The following is a 14,907-nucleotide window of genomic DNA, read 5'->3' on the forward strand; positions in this document are numbered from 1 at the left end:
GTTCACAATGGATGGGCTGTGTTTCTTACTGTCTTGGGCTGTGCAGTTGCTATATCAATCTGTGATGCAGCCCGATAGAATGCTTTCTCTGGTGCATCTGTAACCTATGTGACTTGTTAAGTGCAATGTTCTTTTCCAAATAAGAGGGGGTGTTAGGCCAGTAAGCATCCTGTGTTCTGACTTATCACACAGTGAGACTTTCAGGCAACCAATGGAATTATGTTTGGGATGAGTAGAACACTGCAATGAAAAGTTGATTAGATCAATTTTATATGCGTCTAACACACACAGAATTGCAATGTCTGTATTATCCAGAGTGAAGCAGGAAGACAAGTGAGCTGATATTATAGTCCTTCCTGTTGACTGTTCATCCTTAAGCAAAGGATGGTGTGAATTACACAAGTGCCTCGATTGTCCATATTTTAATTTGGTATTTGCTTGTGTTTCATGTCTGACTGGAGCTAATACTGCCAAAGTCACATGATTGGCTGCCAGCCCTCTTAAAAGCTTTGTGTACTTTTTAAAATGTAAGGTGCGATCTAACGGCTGTCCCGCACCCAACTCAGGACATGACGCGGCTGGTAAATCTCACGAGAAGACAGTCATGAGGTTTACCCAGTTGTCACACCTCGCGAGATCTAAAGGATCCCGCAAGATGTCGCAATCTAAATCTCATCCACAATGGGCAGAGCCCTGATTTACATATTCAAGTGAGCAGTTCGCCTCACTTTAATATATCTATTCTGGATCTACCCAGAACCCGGGATCGCATTCTCTTGTGTTGGAGACCCTAGCTGAGTTCCGTTTAGCGCTGGTCTCCACAAAAGTGGACCAAACGGAACGACACTTGGGATGTCTCCCAGGTGATCCCAGGTGGTTGGCCTCTGGGCATATTGGTACCCTGGCACTGATACCACCTGGGAACCCTGTCAGTGCCACTCGGCTGCCACCCTGGCACTGCCAGGGTTCCCAGGTGGTACTGTCAAGTTGCCAGGGAAGCTTTTGCCCACACTGGTTATCAAACCCAGGAGTGCCCTTCCCTTATGAGGCGGGGTGCCTTCTTGTAGGTGAGTTGAGGTGTTTGGGGGAGGGGGGGGAGAGTTCATTAGTGCAGGAAATGGGACTAAGTGTTGGGAATAAATGAAGCAGAGTCCCATTTAATAGCGAGGTCATTCTCTAACATTTCCGTTAAATCATGCCCATTGCCTTAAAATTGTAATATCTTCATGTCTGTAATGGGCTTGACAACCAGCAATGGATCATTAGAACTGGCGTTCAATTTGTAGTAACATTAATATCTCCATCACAGGCATTATGGGCAAAATTGTCCCCTTCAATGCTGTATAATTTTATGATTTTATTTTGTATGAAATTAGACCTTAGTAAAACAGTCCTAGTACTTAACAATGCTTCTCTATCCATATCTATAGCTATAAAGGATGCTAATCCTTGCTAGTTCAATGGAACTGTTTATTGAGCAAGTCTATTACTGATGTCAATAGACCTTCGTTTCTGGAATTCATCTCAAAACATAAAGCGAAATTTCCTACTTGTGAGCCCCCCCCCTTGTCTGTCAGGAGCGTATATCAGAAAGTTATATCTGCTGAAGCCAAACTTTTCCACGCATCAATTCGTGAAGAACTTGTGTTTCTATGGCAACCTTCACAACCTCTAAAGCTCCACAAACCAGCTCCTAGTGAAATGTAGTCATGATTGTTCCACAGGCAAATGTGGCCATGCATTTGTGAGTGGCAAGGTCCCACAAATGGCTTTCAGTTAATATGTTTCCGTGACACTGTTTAAATTTGACAGGAGGAGGTCTCCCAAGCTGTTCTTCAAATCTGACAATTGCATCTTTAGCACCCAATTGAAACGGGTAGGCTGCTTTTGTGTTAGCATCCTTTCTGAAAGACAGGACCTCTGGAAATGTAGCACTTCCACATAATTGAACTGAGCTGTCAGCCTAGATCAGACTGAAGTCCCGGAGTAGAGCTTGAACCTACAAGCTTATTTCAGTGGAACAGATGACAGCAACCCATTGTAAATTCTCATTTAGGTCCATTCATTTACTGCATGTCAAATTATTAATTGGATGTCTGCTTTTGTTTTTGCCAAACATCCATCAGGCATGACATTTCCCGAGGAAAATTCAAACAGAATTTTACACTGTCATCTCCATCAAGCTGAATAAGGAGATTCGAGGAAATATTTCTCCTATAATTTAGAAAATATTAAAAAGGGATTGCAAGAATAACTAAAATAAAATCACTTAATAAAGAAATGACTGGTCTTCTGCCCCACGATAATATTCTTTTCAGAACAGTTTCAGACAATAGGTTTGTCAGTGTTGTAGTGTAGTGTATTACAATCCTAGCTCCTGATCCGACTATTCTAGGAGTATCCCCCAATTAATCTCTCTCAACCTCAGGTAGTGAAAGCCAGATCCTAAACACACGTAACTGGGTCTGCAAAATCGATCAGACCCTCCTGAAGGAAAAGAGCTAGCCAAGGTTATGACCTTTCTCTGGATATATAGCCTTTTTAAAAAATAGATTACAGCCAGATTGTAACTTTCCCAGCTACTGTAAGGGACCAGGCAAAAACTCCACTACTCAGTCGTGGGAAAATGATTTTAATCAATTCTGAGAGACAGGATAAACTGTTGCTTTAAAGGCATGCATAAATCAAGGACAGTCAGCAGTGGCTTCTTCAGGGAAGATCATGTCTGACTAACTTGAATGAACATTGTGAGGAGGTAACAGGGAGGATTGATGAGGATAGTGTAGTTGATATGGTCTATATGGATTTTAGCAAGGTTTTTGACAAGGTCCTACATGCAGACTAGTTTTTTTTTAAGAAGCCCATGGTATCTGGGAATGTAGCAAGCTGGATACAAAATTGACTCAATGGCAGGAGAAAAAGGATAATGGCGGGCGGAAGGCTGTTTCCAGTAAGGATCTGCAGAGCTTAGTGCTAGGTCCCCTGCTTTTTGTGGCATTTATTAATTATTTGCGTGCAAATGTAGGGGACGTGATCAAGAAGTTTGCAAATGACGCAAACATTAGCCATTCAAGCATTTGAAAGTGAGGAGGGAAGTTGTGGACTGCAGGAAGATATCAATGGGCTGTCAGGTGGGCAGAAAAGTGGCAAATGGAAATCAACCTGGAGAAGTGTGAGGTGATACATCTGGGGAGGCCAACCAAGGCGAAAGAGTACACAACACATATGAGAGGTACAGAGGAGGTGAGGGACCTTGGAGTGAGTTCATAGATCCCTGGAGGTAGGAGGACAGGTAGATAATAATCTTTATTAGAGTCACAAGTAGGCTTACATTAACACTGCAATGAAGTTACTGTGAAAATCCCCAAGTCGCCACACTCCAGCTCCTGTTCGGGTACACTGAGGGAGAATTTAGAATGTCCAAATTACCTAACAGCACGTCTTTCGAGACTTGTGGGAGGAAGCTGGAGCACTCCGAGGAAAGCACGCACACAGGGGGAGAACATGCAGACTCTGCACAGACAATCACCCAAGCCAGAATCAAACCCGGGTCCTTGGCGCTGGGAAGCCACAGTGCTAACCACTGAGCTATCTTAAGAAGGCATATGGGAACCTTTAATTTATTAGCTAAGGCATAGAATATAAGAGCAGAGAGGTTATGCGGGAATTAGAGAAAGGCCACAACTAGAGTAGTGTGTACTCGAGAGTACTGTGTACTCCAGGTCACCTCATTACAGAAAGCATGTCATTGCACCAGATAGGGTAAAGGAGATGTTGCCAGGACTGGTAAATTGCAGCTCTTGAGTAAAGATTGAATAGGCTGGAGTTGTTCTCTTTGGAACAGAGGAGACTGAGGGAGGACTTAATGGAGGTGACAAGATTCTGAGGACCCTGGACAGAGCGGATGGGAAGGACCTATTTTCCTGAGCAGAGAGGCCTGTGACTCGGGGCTAAGGAATTAAAGTGATTGGTAGAAGGATTTGAGAAGAGATGAGATAAAACTATTTCACCCAGAGGGTGGTAGGCCACTGGAACTCATTGCCTGAAAGTCTAGTAGAGGCAGAAACCCTCAATCAATTAAAAGGTTTCTGGATATGTAGCTCTAAGCTCCAGGGCTACAGACCAAGTGTTCGAAAATGGGATGAGACTTGCTGGCTGCTTTTTGGTTTGCATAGATACGATGGGCAGAGTGGTCTCCTCCTACGTAATAAAAATAACTACATTTTCTAAACTTTCTAAATATCTGAAAAGGAGGAATGTGCTGGGATACGGGGAGAGGGAGAGAGAGTGGCAACTTGTTAATTGCTCCTTAGGACAGACAGCGCAGACACAATGGTCTGCATGCCCTTTTTAAAATTAATTTAGAAGATGTGGGAGTCGCTGGCTAGACCAGCATTTATTTCCCATCCCTAATTGCCCTTGAGAAGGTGATGGTGAGCTGCCTTCTTGAACCGCTGCAGTCCAAAGTGCTGTAGGTACACCCATGGTGCTGTGAGGGAGGGAATTCCTGGATCTTGACCCAGCAAAAGAAGGAACGGCGATATATTTCCAAGTCAGGATGGTGTGTGGCTCAGAGGGGAACTTGCAGGTGGCAGTGTTTCCATGTATCTTCTGTGCTGTAATGGTTCTATGGGGGGAGTTTTACGGCAAAGTGTCAGTTTGGGGGGAAAATGGAGTTAAACCCGCTTGCTGCGCTGCCAGCTTTTCCCACCGTTTGTTTTGACACTTGGCCAAATAAAAAACAAAAGGCGGGTCCCATGATGTCATGCCAGCAACTTTGGTTTTTAAAAGACCGGGGCTCCTTTTTTGAAAGAGCTTTCCAAAATAAAAAATAAAGATGGAAATCAATGCCCTTCCCCACCTGCACCACCGCCACACCATGGAAAGCACCCCCCCAAAGGAAACTCTGCATCCCCCACCAAGGAACACCTCCCTCAACACAGAACCACCCCCCCACCACCACCGCCATCACCAGCATGGAACCCTCGGCACATCCCCCATGAAACCCGCCAGCTCTGCCCCCTTGCAGTTCCCCTTGCAGAGTGCTGCAGGCTGCCCGGGCAAGGCTATCTCCCTCCTGACGGTTGTACTCACCTTTGCACGCCCGGCGGGCTCTGTTCAGCAGGTGCACATTGTGTAGGACCTGCCATGATTCACATCAACATGCGCTCACGCCAACGTGAATGGATAGTCCAACATGGGGGAGAGCCAAGCAGAAATGCCTGACATGCATATTCGAACAAATGTTAATAGGCATCCCGACTTTGTTGCATCGTTGGCAGGGGGCAGGGACATTTGAGCGGGGAAATCCCATCGGCATAATAAATGTTTTTGGTCTGCTACTCGTGTCACCCCCCTCTGCTGTCTCAACTCCCTCCCTAAAAATAACTGGGGTGGTGTTACAACCTGCCTGCTTACCACTGGCTGGGGACTATTGGCAATCCCAATGAGGGGGGGGGGGGGGGGGGGGCGGAGAAATCATTAGCAGATTCCCTGCATAAATAAAGCTGGCCAGTTTGGAACTGGATAGAGGAGAATGAGCAGCAAGGAGTTGCTGCTGCTGTTGTGTGTATATATATATATTTTTTTTTATTGTAAATAAATGTTATTTCTTTCTATCCTTCAACTCGTGCTGGATTCTTCGTGGCCCTCACAAAAGGTGGAAATTCCCGCCACTATTATTCTATTTTATGATCAGGAGTTCTAAATAAGGACAGCTGTACAGCTTTGCTTTTATGCCATGTATGTGCCTGGTCATTATTGGACTATTTTGCGAAACGCTTAATGTTTCTGGTTTGTGATAAAGTTTATGTGTGATGAGACATTGTATTGTCAGTCACCGGCTGTTTTGCTGTAACAGGTCTATGCAGCTTCTCACACCTCAGAACAAGAGCATTTTCCTCACGAAACAAATTTCTAATCAAATTTCTATTCCTTTAACATGTCCTCTAACCCTGTTGTTATAAATATGCTCCATCAGGTACCTTTCTCAAAGGATTGTGGAGAAGATGAGGAGTGCATCAATGACCTGACACTTAGTGCCCAGGCAGACTTGAAGGACAACGGGTAATAAGGATTCAAATATAAAACAGTAACATTAATTCTCTTGGCATTTCATTTTTTATTGTTATATTTATTACTCTTCATCTCCTCTGTATTATTTAATGAGATAATTAAATAAAATGTAATTATTTTAATTATTTCATAGGAGCCAAAGTTTATCTATGTTTCTCACAGATCTAAACAAGGGCCTAGATTTTCACATGACCAAGACCCTCGTGAAAATATGGACAAGTCTGGAAATCCTAAGTATTGCCTCCAAAAATGGCATTTCCTATTTTCATGAGGGCAGGACTGAGTAGGGCCAAGTTCATGCGGCTGTTGTTTAAAGAGGCAGCTGACCATTTAAGACATTAGCTGCCTCCACTAAAGTGGGATTTTGGTAGGCCAGGAGTATGAACCTATAGTCTGCCTATTAGACCAGTCTAAAATTGCCAGATTAGTTTGGATTGCGATAGTACCAATCTGCAGAGGTAAGATACTCATTTGGATATGGTCCTGGGATACCTTTGGTATAGGTAAGGCATCCTTTGGGATAGGTAGTGCATGCTTTGGAATTGTTAAAAGTAACCATGATTTTGTGTAGAAAGTGCATTAACTCATTAGATCTGTCAAAGCTATCAAAGATCTATCAAGCTGTCAGATAACTGTCAAAACTGCCAAAGAACTGTCAAAAATCATTGGAACTGTCAAAACTGGTGGGGGGGTATGGGCATGAGTTGGCACTAAGGTGGAAGAGGGGCCATAAGGGGTCCTGGGATACGATAAGCATAGGGGGTATAAATGGTCATGGGTGGGGGGGTAAAAGGGCATGGGTTGACATAAGGGGTATGAGACGTCATGAGGGAGGGTGGGGCACAGGATGACATTGGTTGGTATGGATGGGACTTGGGGAGTAAATGGGGGTGAGGGCCTGTGCCGTGGGGGCACTCTTTTCCTTCCGCCTTCGCCATGGTCTTCACCATGGCGGAGGCGAAAGTGACCCCCACCCCTGCGCATGCGCCCCTTGTTCTAGATTTTCCCACAAGCTGAAACATGCTCTCCACATCCACCCTGTCAATACCCCTCAGGATCTTAAGGGCTTCAATCAGGTCACTCTTTGAAACTCTTGTGGACACAAGCCTAACCTCTCCAACCTTTCCTCAAAATAAAATTCACCCATTTCTGTTATTAATCTGATAAACCTTCTCTGAACTACTTCTAATGCATTTACATATTTTTTTGAATAATGAGACCAATGCTGTACACAATACTCCAGATGTGGTCTCACCAATGCCTTGAACAAATGAAGCATAACCTTCCAATTTTGTAATCAATTCCACTCACATTAAATAATATTCTATTAGCTTCCCTAATTATTTACTGTATAAGCAGACTAGCCTTTTGTGATTCATTCACTTGGAAACTCAAATCCCTCTGTACCCCAGAGATCTGCAATCTCTCACCATTTAGATAATGAGCTTCTTTTTTATTCCTCCTGCTAAAATGGACAATTTCACATTTGTCCACATTATACTCCATTGCCAGGTTTTTGTTCACTCACCTAACCTACCTGTGTCCATTTGTGACCCCCTTACGTCCGCTTCACAATTGACTTTCCTACCTATCTTTGGGCCGTCAGCAAATTTAGAAATCATACCTTCAGTCATTTCATCCAAGTCATTTATATAAATTGTAAAAAGTTGAGGTCCCAGTACTGATACCAATTGATACCAATACAGTTGTGGCACTCCTCACCTCCTTTGGTCTTTCCATCCTCCAGCGATCATCAGGCCTATACAATTCAAGCTTAGCATCATCTAATTATTTCATAGAACATCGCTCCGATAACAATATTCTCCTGTGGTTACTACTCCAAAACAATCAGTGTGAGAACAAACAAATTTATCACATTAATCTGAGTGGGCTTGAAAGGGTAGATGCTGAGAACATGTTCCTTCCCATGGGCAAATCTGGAACTCGGTGGCTGTGATAACCCGCACTGCTTGATCTCCTCATGGGCTCTGTAGAATACAGGTTCCTGTGGATAACGGGTGGAGGCCCACCCAGCTGGGGCTTGTTAGTGGGATCTTTAAACGTAGCTGCCTGGCCTGGACTGGTAGTTCCTGATAGTTCTGAGCTGGGACCTTTATTTTGTGTGCCGCAGTAGTGGCTTTATTCTCAGTTTAAAATAAACCAGTTTGTCCTTTAACGGCGCGCCTCCTGGAATTATTGCCCCGGCAGTTTCAAAATATAGGTTTCTCACTTAAACCGGAGAAGAGGACAAATTTCTTCTCTCAGATGGTCGTTGCTGTTTGAAATTCTCTTCCCCAAGCAAGCAGTGGAGGCCTGATCATTGAATATATTCAAGGTTGAGTTAGACAGATTTTTGATTCTCAAGGGAGACAAGATATGGAAGGACAGGCAGAAAAGTGTAATTATGGCCACAGTGAGTCATGATCTTATTAAATGGCAGAGCAGGTTAGAGGGGCTGAATGGCCGACCCCTGTTTCTATTTCTTATGCCTGCACTCGTGTTACGTTCTAATGCTCATAATCACATGTTTTCTTGCATAGCTGAACTGAAGATAATTAACCCTCTGGGCAGGATTCTCTGCGCCCCCGCCGGGTCAGAGAATCGCCGGTGGGCGGCGTGAATCCCGCCCCGCCGCTCCGACGCCGGCTGCCGAATTCTCCGGCGCTGGTTTTTGGTCGGGGGTGGGGATCACGCCGCGCCATTGGCAGCGGACCCCTGGCAATTCTCCGGGCCCTGATGGGCCGGGCGGCCGCCTGTTTTCAGCCAGTCCTGCCGGCGTGAAATAGACATGGTCCCTCATGGTGAGACCTGGCTTGTAGGGCGGCTAGGTGAGTCCTCGGGAGGGGGGGAGGGGTGGGGGGGGGCCGTGCGTGGGGGGATCAGACCTGGCCCATGATCGGGGCCCACAGATCTGTGGGCGGGCCTGTGCCATGGGGGCACTCTTTCCTTCCGCGCCGGCCTATGTAAAGTTCCGCCATGGCCGGCGCAGAGAAGAACCCCCCTGCGCATGTGCAGGAACACGCCGACCTTCTGCGCATGCACGCAATCACGCCGACGGTTCTGCGCATGCGCCAACCCACGCCGGCACTTTGGCACCGGTTGGCATGGCCAACCCCTCTGGCGCCGGCCTAGACCCCGGAAGTGCGGAGGATTCTGCAACTTCCAGTCGGCCTGACGCCTTAGTGGTACGCACCGCTCTTGGCACCGGGCCAGCCAGCCAGTTGCGGAAGAATCGCGCCCTCTGGGCGCGATTCTCCGCTCCCACGCCGGGTGGGAGAATCGCGGGAGAGCCGCTCTGGCACCCCCCGCGATTCTCCCACCCCCCCCACCCCAAAATGGCGTGTCGTGTTTTGCGACACGCCACTCGGAGAATCGCGGGGCGCCGTTTTTCGCGGCGACCCGTGATTCTCCGACCCGGATGGGCCAAGCGGCCTGCCATTCCCGACCGCTTCACGCCGGCGGCAACCACACCTGGTCGCTGCCGGCGTGAACATGGCGCTGACAGCTGTTTTGTTGCTTGTGGGGGGCGGCGAAGGGAATAAGCACAACGACCGTGCTCGGGAGTGGATTGGCCCGCGATCGGTGCCCACCGATCATTGGGCCGGCGTCTCAAAGGAACACACTCCTTCCCCTCCGCCGCCCCTCAAGATCAAGCTGCCACATCTTGCGGGGCAGCGGCTGACGTCATTAGTCGCGTCGGCTGCGTCATTCTCCACGCGCCGGGCCTTGATGCCAGCGACAAGGCCCGGCGGCCGAGATTCATGGCACGGCCTTCCTAGCCCCCCGGCGGGGGGAGAATAGGGTGCCAGGGTCGGGCCTGGCGGAGAATTCCGCCCCCTATGTTTTTAAAGAGTAATGCTCTCCTGAAACAGTTTCTCAATGGAAAATAGTATTTTTTCACCATCTTAAGATGTCAAATATTGATCTTAAATTACAGCGTGGATCCACACATCGTCAAACCCAATGAAAAGAAATTCAGTCTGGCGATTAAATTAATAAACCAAAAGGAAAATGCCTACAACTCAAGAATAGTGGTGATCTTTTCTGAAAATATCTATTTCGCTGAAGTTGAGGTAAGTGTTGTGATGTTGTGTGCATGCCAATACAGACAATGGCATTGACCTTTAACAAGCTGCACAATGATGTGAGTGTGTGTAAGACTGGAGGATAAATGGTACAGTCTCCACGTTAGATGTTCACCATTGCATGTGATCCCCATTGCAGAGGCTGGGGAGGCAGTGTTGTAGTGGTACCCTCACTGGACTAGTGATCCAGAACCCTAAGTTCAAATCCCACCATGGCAGATGTTGAAATTTGAATTCAATAAAAATCTGGAATTGGTCGTTGAATGATGACCATGGAACCATTATCGATTGTCGCAAAGATAATCTTCCTAATATCCTTTAGGGAAGAAAATCTGCCATTCTTATGTGGTCTGGCTAACATCTGACTCCAGACCTACAGCAATGTGGTTGACTCTTAAATGCCCTCTGACATGGCTTAGAAAACCACTCAATTCAAGAGAAATTAGGGATGGGCAATAAATGCTGGCCCTGGCAGCGATGCCCACATCCCATGAATGAATATTTGAGATGTACACGACTGTCTGTGTTTGTTCTGTATCAGTAAGACTTCATCTGTACCTCATGAGTCAAGCATATGGTCAAGTAATCAGCCTCTGTAATTCTTAGGACCCAAGCTAGATCAAGGTCTGTGTAGAGTTGTACATAGGTATTACTAGTAATAAACCTCATGTAATTGTGTTCAACCAGAACCCTCATCATATCTCAGTATCAAATAGGGGCGGCACAGTGCCAGGGACCCAGGTTCAAGTCAAGCCTTGGGTCGGGATTCGAAGTCTTCTAAGTCTTGCTTAGCGTAGAAAAAGATCCTTTGAGGTCTACATTATAACCCTCACCCTTTATGGTGACAGCAGACTTTAAGAGACCATGACAGTAAGGGAACACCAGTCTCACAAATTAGTTTTATGTCTGTACTAATGCAAATAGAGGTCCCAGATGCTTTCTTTGATCCATGCAGACCAATTAGATCCACGACCTGGAAGAAAGAAAGTCTTATTTTGTGTTTCTGCAGTAAGTTCTTTGACCACTAACAGAAATAACAGTAGAGATATGTTAGAATGTTGGCTGTATGATTCCAGTTCAAGTATTCCTTACACAGTAAGACATGGCAGGATACTGTGTTGCAGGAGATTGCATACCTGAGTGATGGTGAATCATGAGGGGGTAAAATAATTTGGGTAGAGTGATATTGACCTTCAACCTGGTGAAGAAATCACTCTGCTTTTATCCAAAAGAAAGTAAAAAGCCCACGAGACAAGAATGGTGGAACAATCGAGGCTTTATTGAACAAGATGTTGTGCCTCCTGTAGCTGGAACCAGAATGGCTGCAGCGCAGGAGAGCACACACTTTTATACGCCGCCTGCTGGGCGGAGCCAGCAGGCAGGGATTTACCATCGTACCTGTAATGTACGGGCAGTGGCATAATACATACAATATACCACTAGTGGGGACTACCACAATTCATGTAGTGCCTTTTGTAACCTCTAGATTTCCTAAAGCACTTTTACTGCCAGTTAAGTACTTTCTGAAGTGTAGTCACTCTTGTCATGTAGGAATTTTGGAGGCAGTCACCTTAAACACTCAAAGGTTTATACCTGTATGTCCCTCCTCTCGTACCAACTTGCTTCTTTAGATGCCCAATCCTGCAAGCAAGAGGTAATATGGATCAGAAGCAATGCAGTAACACCCAACCCAAATGGCTATTCTGCACCCATCTCATGTTCACGGGTGAATAAACATGTCGAATCTACCTCACTTTTGAGTGAAGGTTCTTATTATTGTAGTTGAACAAAAACATTTTCAGTGATTTGTTGCAATGTGAACTTGTGAAATGCTGCAGGAGGGACATACATGCCAGACATTAGAAGAGTGATAAGGTAGGCAAAGTGCTTTTCCTTGGGGAAAGGAAACAGTATGTGATAAGTATAAAATAAAAATAGGAAACCTCAGCAGGTCTGGCAGCATCTGTAGTGGGTGAAACAGGTATGGGGCGATTCTCTGCCCGAGTTGTATCTGGCACACTTCCCGCTATTCTTGGAAAAGGAGAGCCCCGAAATGGGGTTCGCATTGGATGCCGAACAGAGCAGATCCTCCCGGCCCACAGCACTGAGCACAATCTGGTTCACGACCTGGCGGGGAACTAACCAGATTAGCATATTTAAATGTTATTTAAATATGCCCAGCCCATTTCAATCCACGGTCTCCCAGTTTCCCTATCCCCACTGGCGCAGCGTGAGGCCAGCTGGAAGCACATCGGGTCACCATCAATGGAGAGCAGATGTGATGACCGTGCGGGTTCAGAGGCCATTAGAGCTCCAGGGTGGCAGGGAGCACTACCTGGGTGCCAGAGGGCACTGCCAAGGGGTGGGCTTGGAGAGGCAGTGTGGCCATGAAAGGGGAGAATGGAAGGGGGCATGAAGGGGGCCTGAAGAGGGCAGAGCATTAAGAGCGATCATGGAGAGAGGGGTCCTGAAAGGGGGTGGGCCTTAAAAGAAGGGCGGGCCTGAAAGGGGGAGGGGAGCCTGAATGGTGGAGGGGCCTTCAGTGACCTCATAGTAGAGTTTACCGGATACTGCTGAGTGCCAAATGGAGCAATTTTCCTTTCCCCCAATTTATAACATCTTAGCTGTTGTAAGACTGCGAGCTCCTCCATGACACAAATTGATAACAGCAATGTAGAGGAGTGATCTAAATTTTTTGCCCCAGAATGGATTATTTCCTTAAATGACAACTTCAGTGCTGGTAATCCATCCTCTGAATCTGTGAGCTTCTTTTAACTGGTGAAATACAAGTAGGAATTAGCTGTGAATGAGGGTAAACCCTGGAACAATCATAGGGATCTGCCATACTACTTGTAAAAATAAGAAATCTACTCCTCTGAAACCTCAAAAGGATAGATTGCTCTGCAAAGAGCAAAGACTTTGTTATGTGATGCATGCTGCAAAGTGTCTCAAGGCTCATGTTTGGCAATGCTACGTTGCATTCTCACTCCAACAATCCATTTTTCTTTCAACTCGGTCTTCACATTTTGCAGTGTTTGCAATGATGGTGAGAGTAATGAGCCACAATTTCAAATCTGCCTTAAGTTTAAATTATTGAGCTTGTAATGTCCTGATGTTCAGATCCATACTCACAATACATTGAGGCAATACTGCTTGCATTCCACAATTGCAAAAATCTAAATGACAAATTAGTTTTCAATTACTTGAGTGATCAAATATGAAATTGGGATGAATAATTTGTACAAGCTGCCCTGATGAATTTTTAATTCATTTTTTTAAACCAGCGACTAAATGTACACACTGAACTAATAAGGGCCAATAACGATTTTCATGACTTTGTCCTAAATATCAGACCACTTTGGATTAAAATTGTTTCTAAGGCCGGAATCCTCTGCGTCCGCCCGCTAGGAGCAGGATTCGCAATCGGCCGCAGAATAGCACGTGGGGCCAAAATCATGACTCGCACCGAGCACAGGTCCGTCGCGAGTCTCCGTATCTGCCCTGCCAGCTAGAGAGGGTTTCTTGACGTCCCAGCCGGGCTTCCCGCCCCGACTTGGCAGGACTGTGTAAATAGATCATTAAAGCTATTTCACAACTCATCGACAGGCAGGACACACCAGTCCCTATCCAGCTGGGATGCTCCAGCACCCCCAGCCGAGAGTCCCGCTAGCGTGAATTGATGTAAGTATTGAGGAACGTGGACCTGGTAGCTTGCAGTCTGAGGGTTGGCAAGGTGGTAAGTATCAGCCCAACAATTGCTGCCAGGGTGCCAATAGGGGTGCTTCATGGGAGATAGGGTCAGGGGGACTTGTGCTGGACTGGAGAGGCTCAAGTCTTGGGTCTTCCCTGGGATGGGGCTCGTCTGGCTGCTCTCCCTACCTGCAGCCAGTAAATAGTCAGTCGGTATCTCAGAAATACACATCCCTCATGATAAAGTGAAAGGATATTTTTATTCGTTCATGGAATGTGAGCATCGCTGGCTGGGCCAGCATTAGTTGCCCATCCCTAATTGCCCTTTAACTGAGTGGTTTGCTAGGCCATTTCAGAAGGCATTTATTTAGGAATCACCTTGAAAATGCCAATAAAAAGATTTTTTTTTAAATTTAAGAGTCAACCACATTGCTGTGGATCTGGAGTCACATGTAGGCCAGACCTGGTAAGGACGGCAGATTTCCTTCCCTATAGGACATTCGTGAACCAAATAGGTTTTTGCAACAATCGGCAATGGTTTCATAATCATCATTGAACGTTTAATTCCAGATTTTTATTGAATTCAAATTTCACCATCTGCCATGGTGGGATTTGAACCCAGGACCCCAGACAATTATCCTGGACTTCTGAATTACTGGTCCAGTGACAATTCCACTACGCCACTGTCTGTGTTTTCATCTGTACCCCTAAAACCTTTGAAAAGTCTGTAACAATAGCAAATTTAAACGGATGTGAGACAAAGGCAAAAGTTATCCCTTTAAAGTGGTGGAAAACTTTGATGTGGTTTTCACACAATCATTTTCATTACCCTTTAAAGTATAAAGGGTATACCTTCTAGTATGACTAGAAGGCTGAAAGCTTTGAACTGGATTGTTTGCCTTCAATTTTACAATTGCCTGCTGAATGTTTTTGATTGACAGGTCGAGGCAGTTTCAAAGGGGAGAATCAGATAGTTTATTTACATAACTCTTCAGAGATCGAATCACTCAGGGGAACTGGCGTTTTCCTTTTTCTTTTAAATGTACATTATTCCAAA

General features: G+C 45.8%; 1 protein-coding gene across 1 annotated transcript in view; it reads left to right on the forward strand.

Moving 5' to 3' along the window:
• The window catches only part of itga1 (integrin, alpha 1), a 253,566-nt gene that overhangs the window by 196,444 nt on the left and 42,215 nt on the right, over positions 1-14,907 (forward strand). Inside the window, exons 20-21 of the mRNA XM_038790877.1 lie at positions 5,981-6,066; positions 10,013-10,148. Coding sequence (XP_038646805.1) covers positions 5,981-6,066; positions 10,013-10,148 — 222 coding nt within the window. The remainder of the gene's footprint in view (positions 1-5,980; positions 6,067-10,012; positions 10,149-14,907) is intronic.

Source organism: Scyliorhinus canicula, chromosome 3, assembly GCF_902713615.1.
Source record: "Scyliorhinus canicula chromosome 3, sScyCan1.1, whole genome shotgun sequence".
Taxonomy (NCBI): domain Eukaryota; kingdom Metazoa; phylum Chordata; class Chondrichthyes; order Carcharhiniformes; family Scyliorhinidae; genus Scyliorhinus; species Scyliorhinus canicula.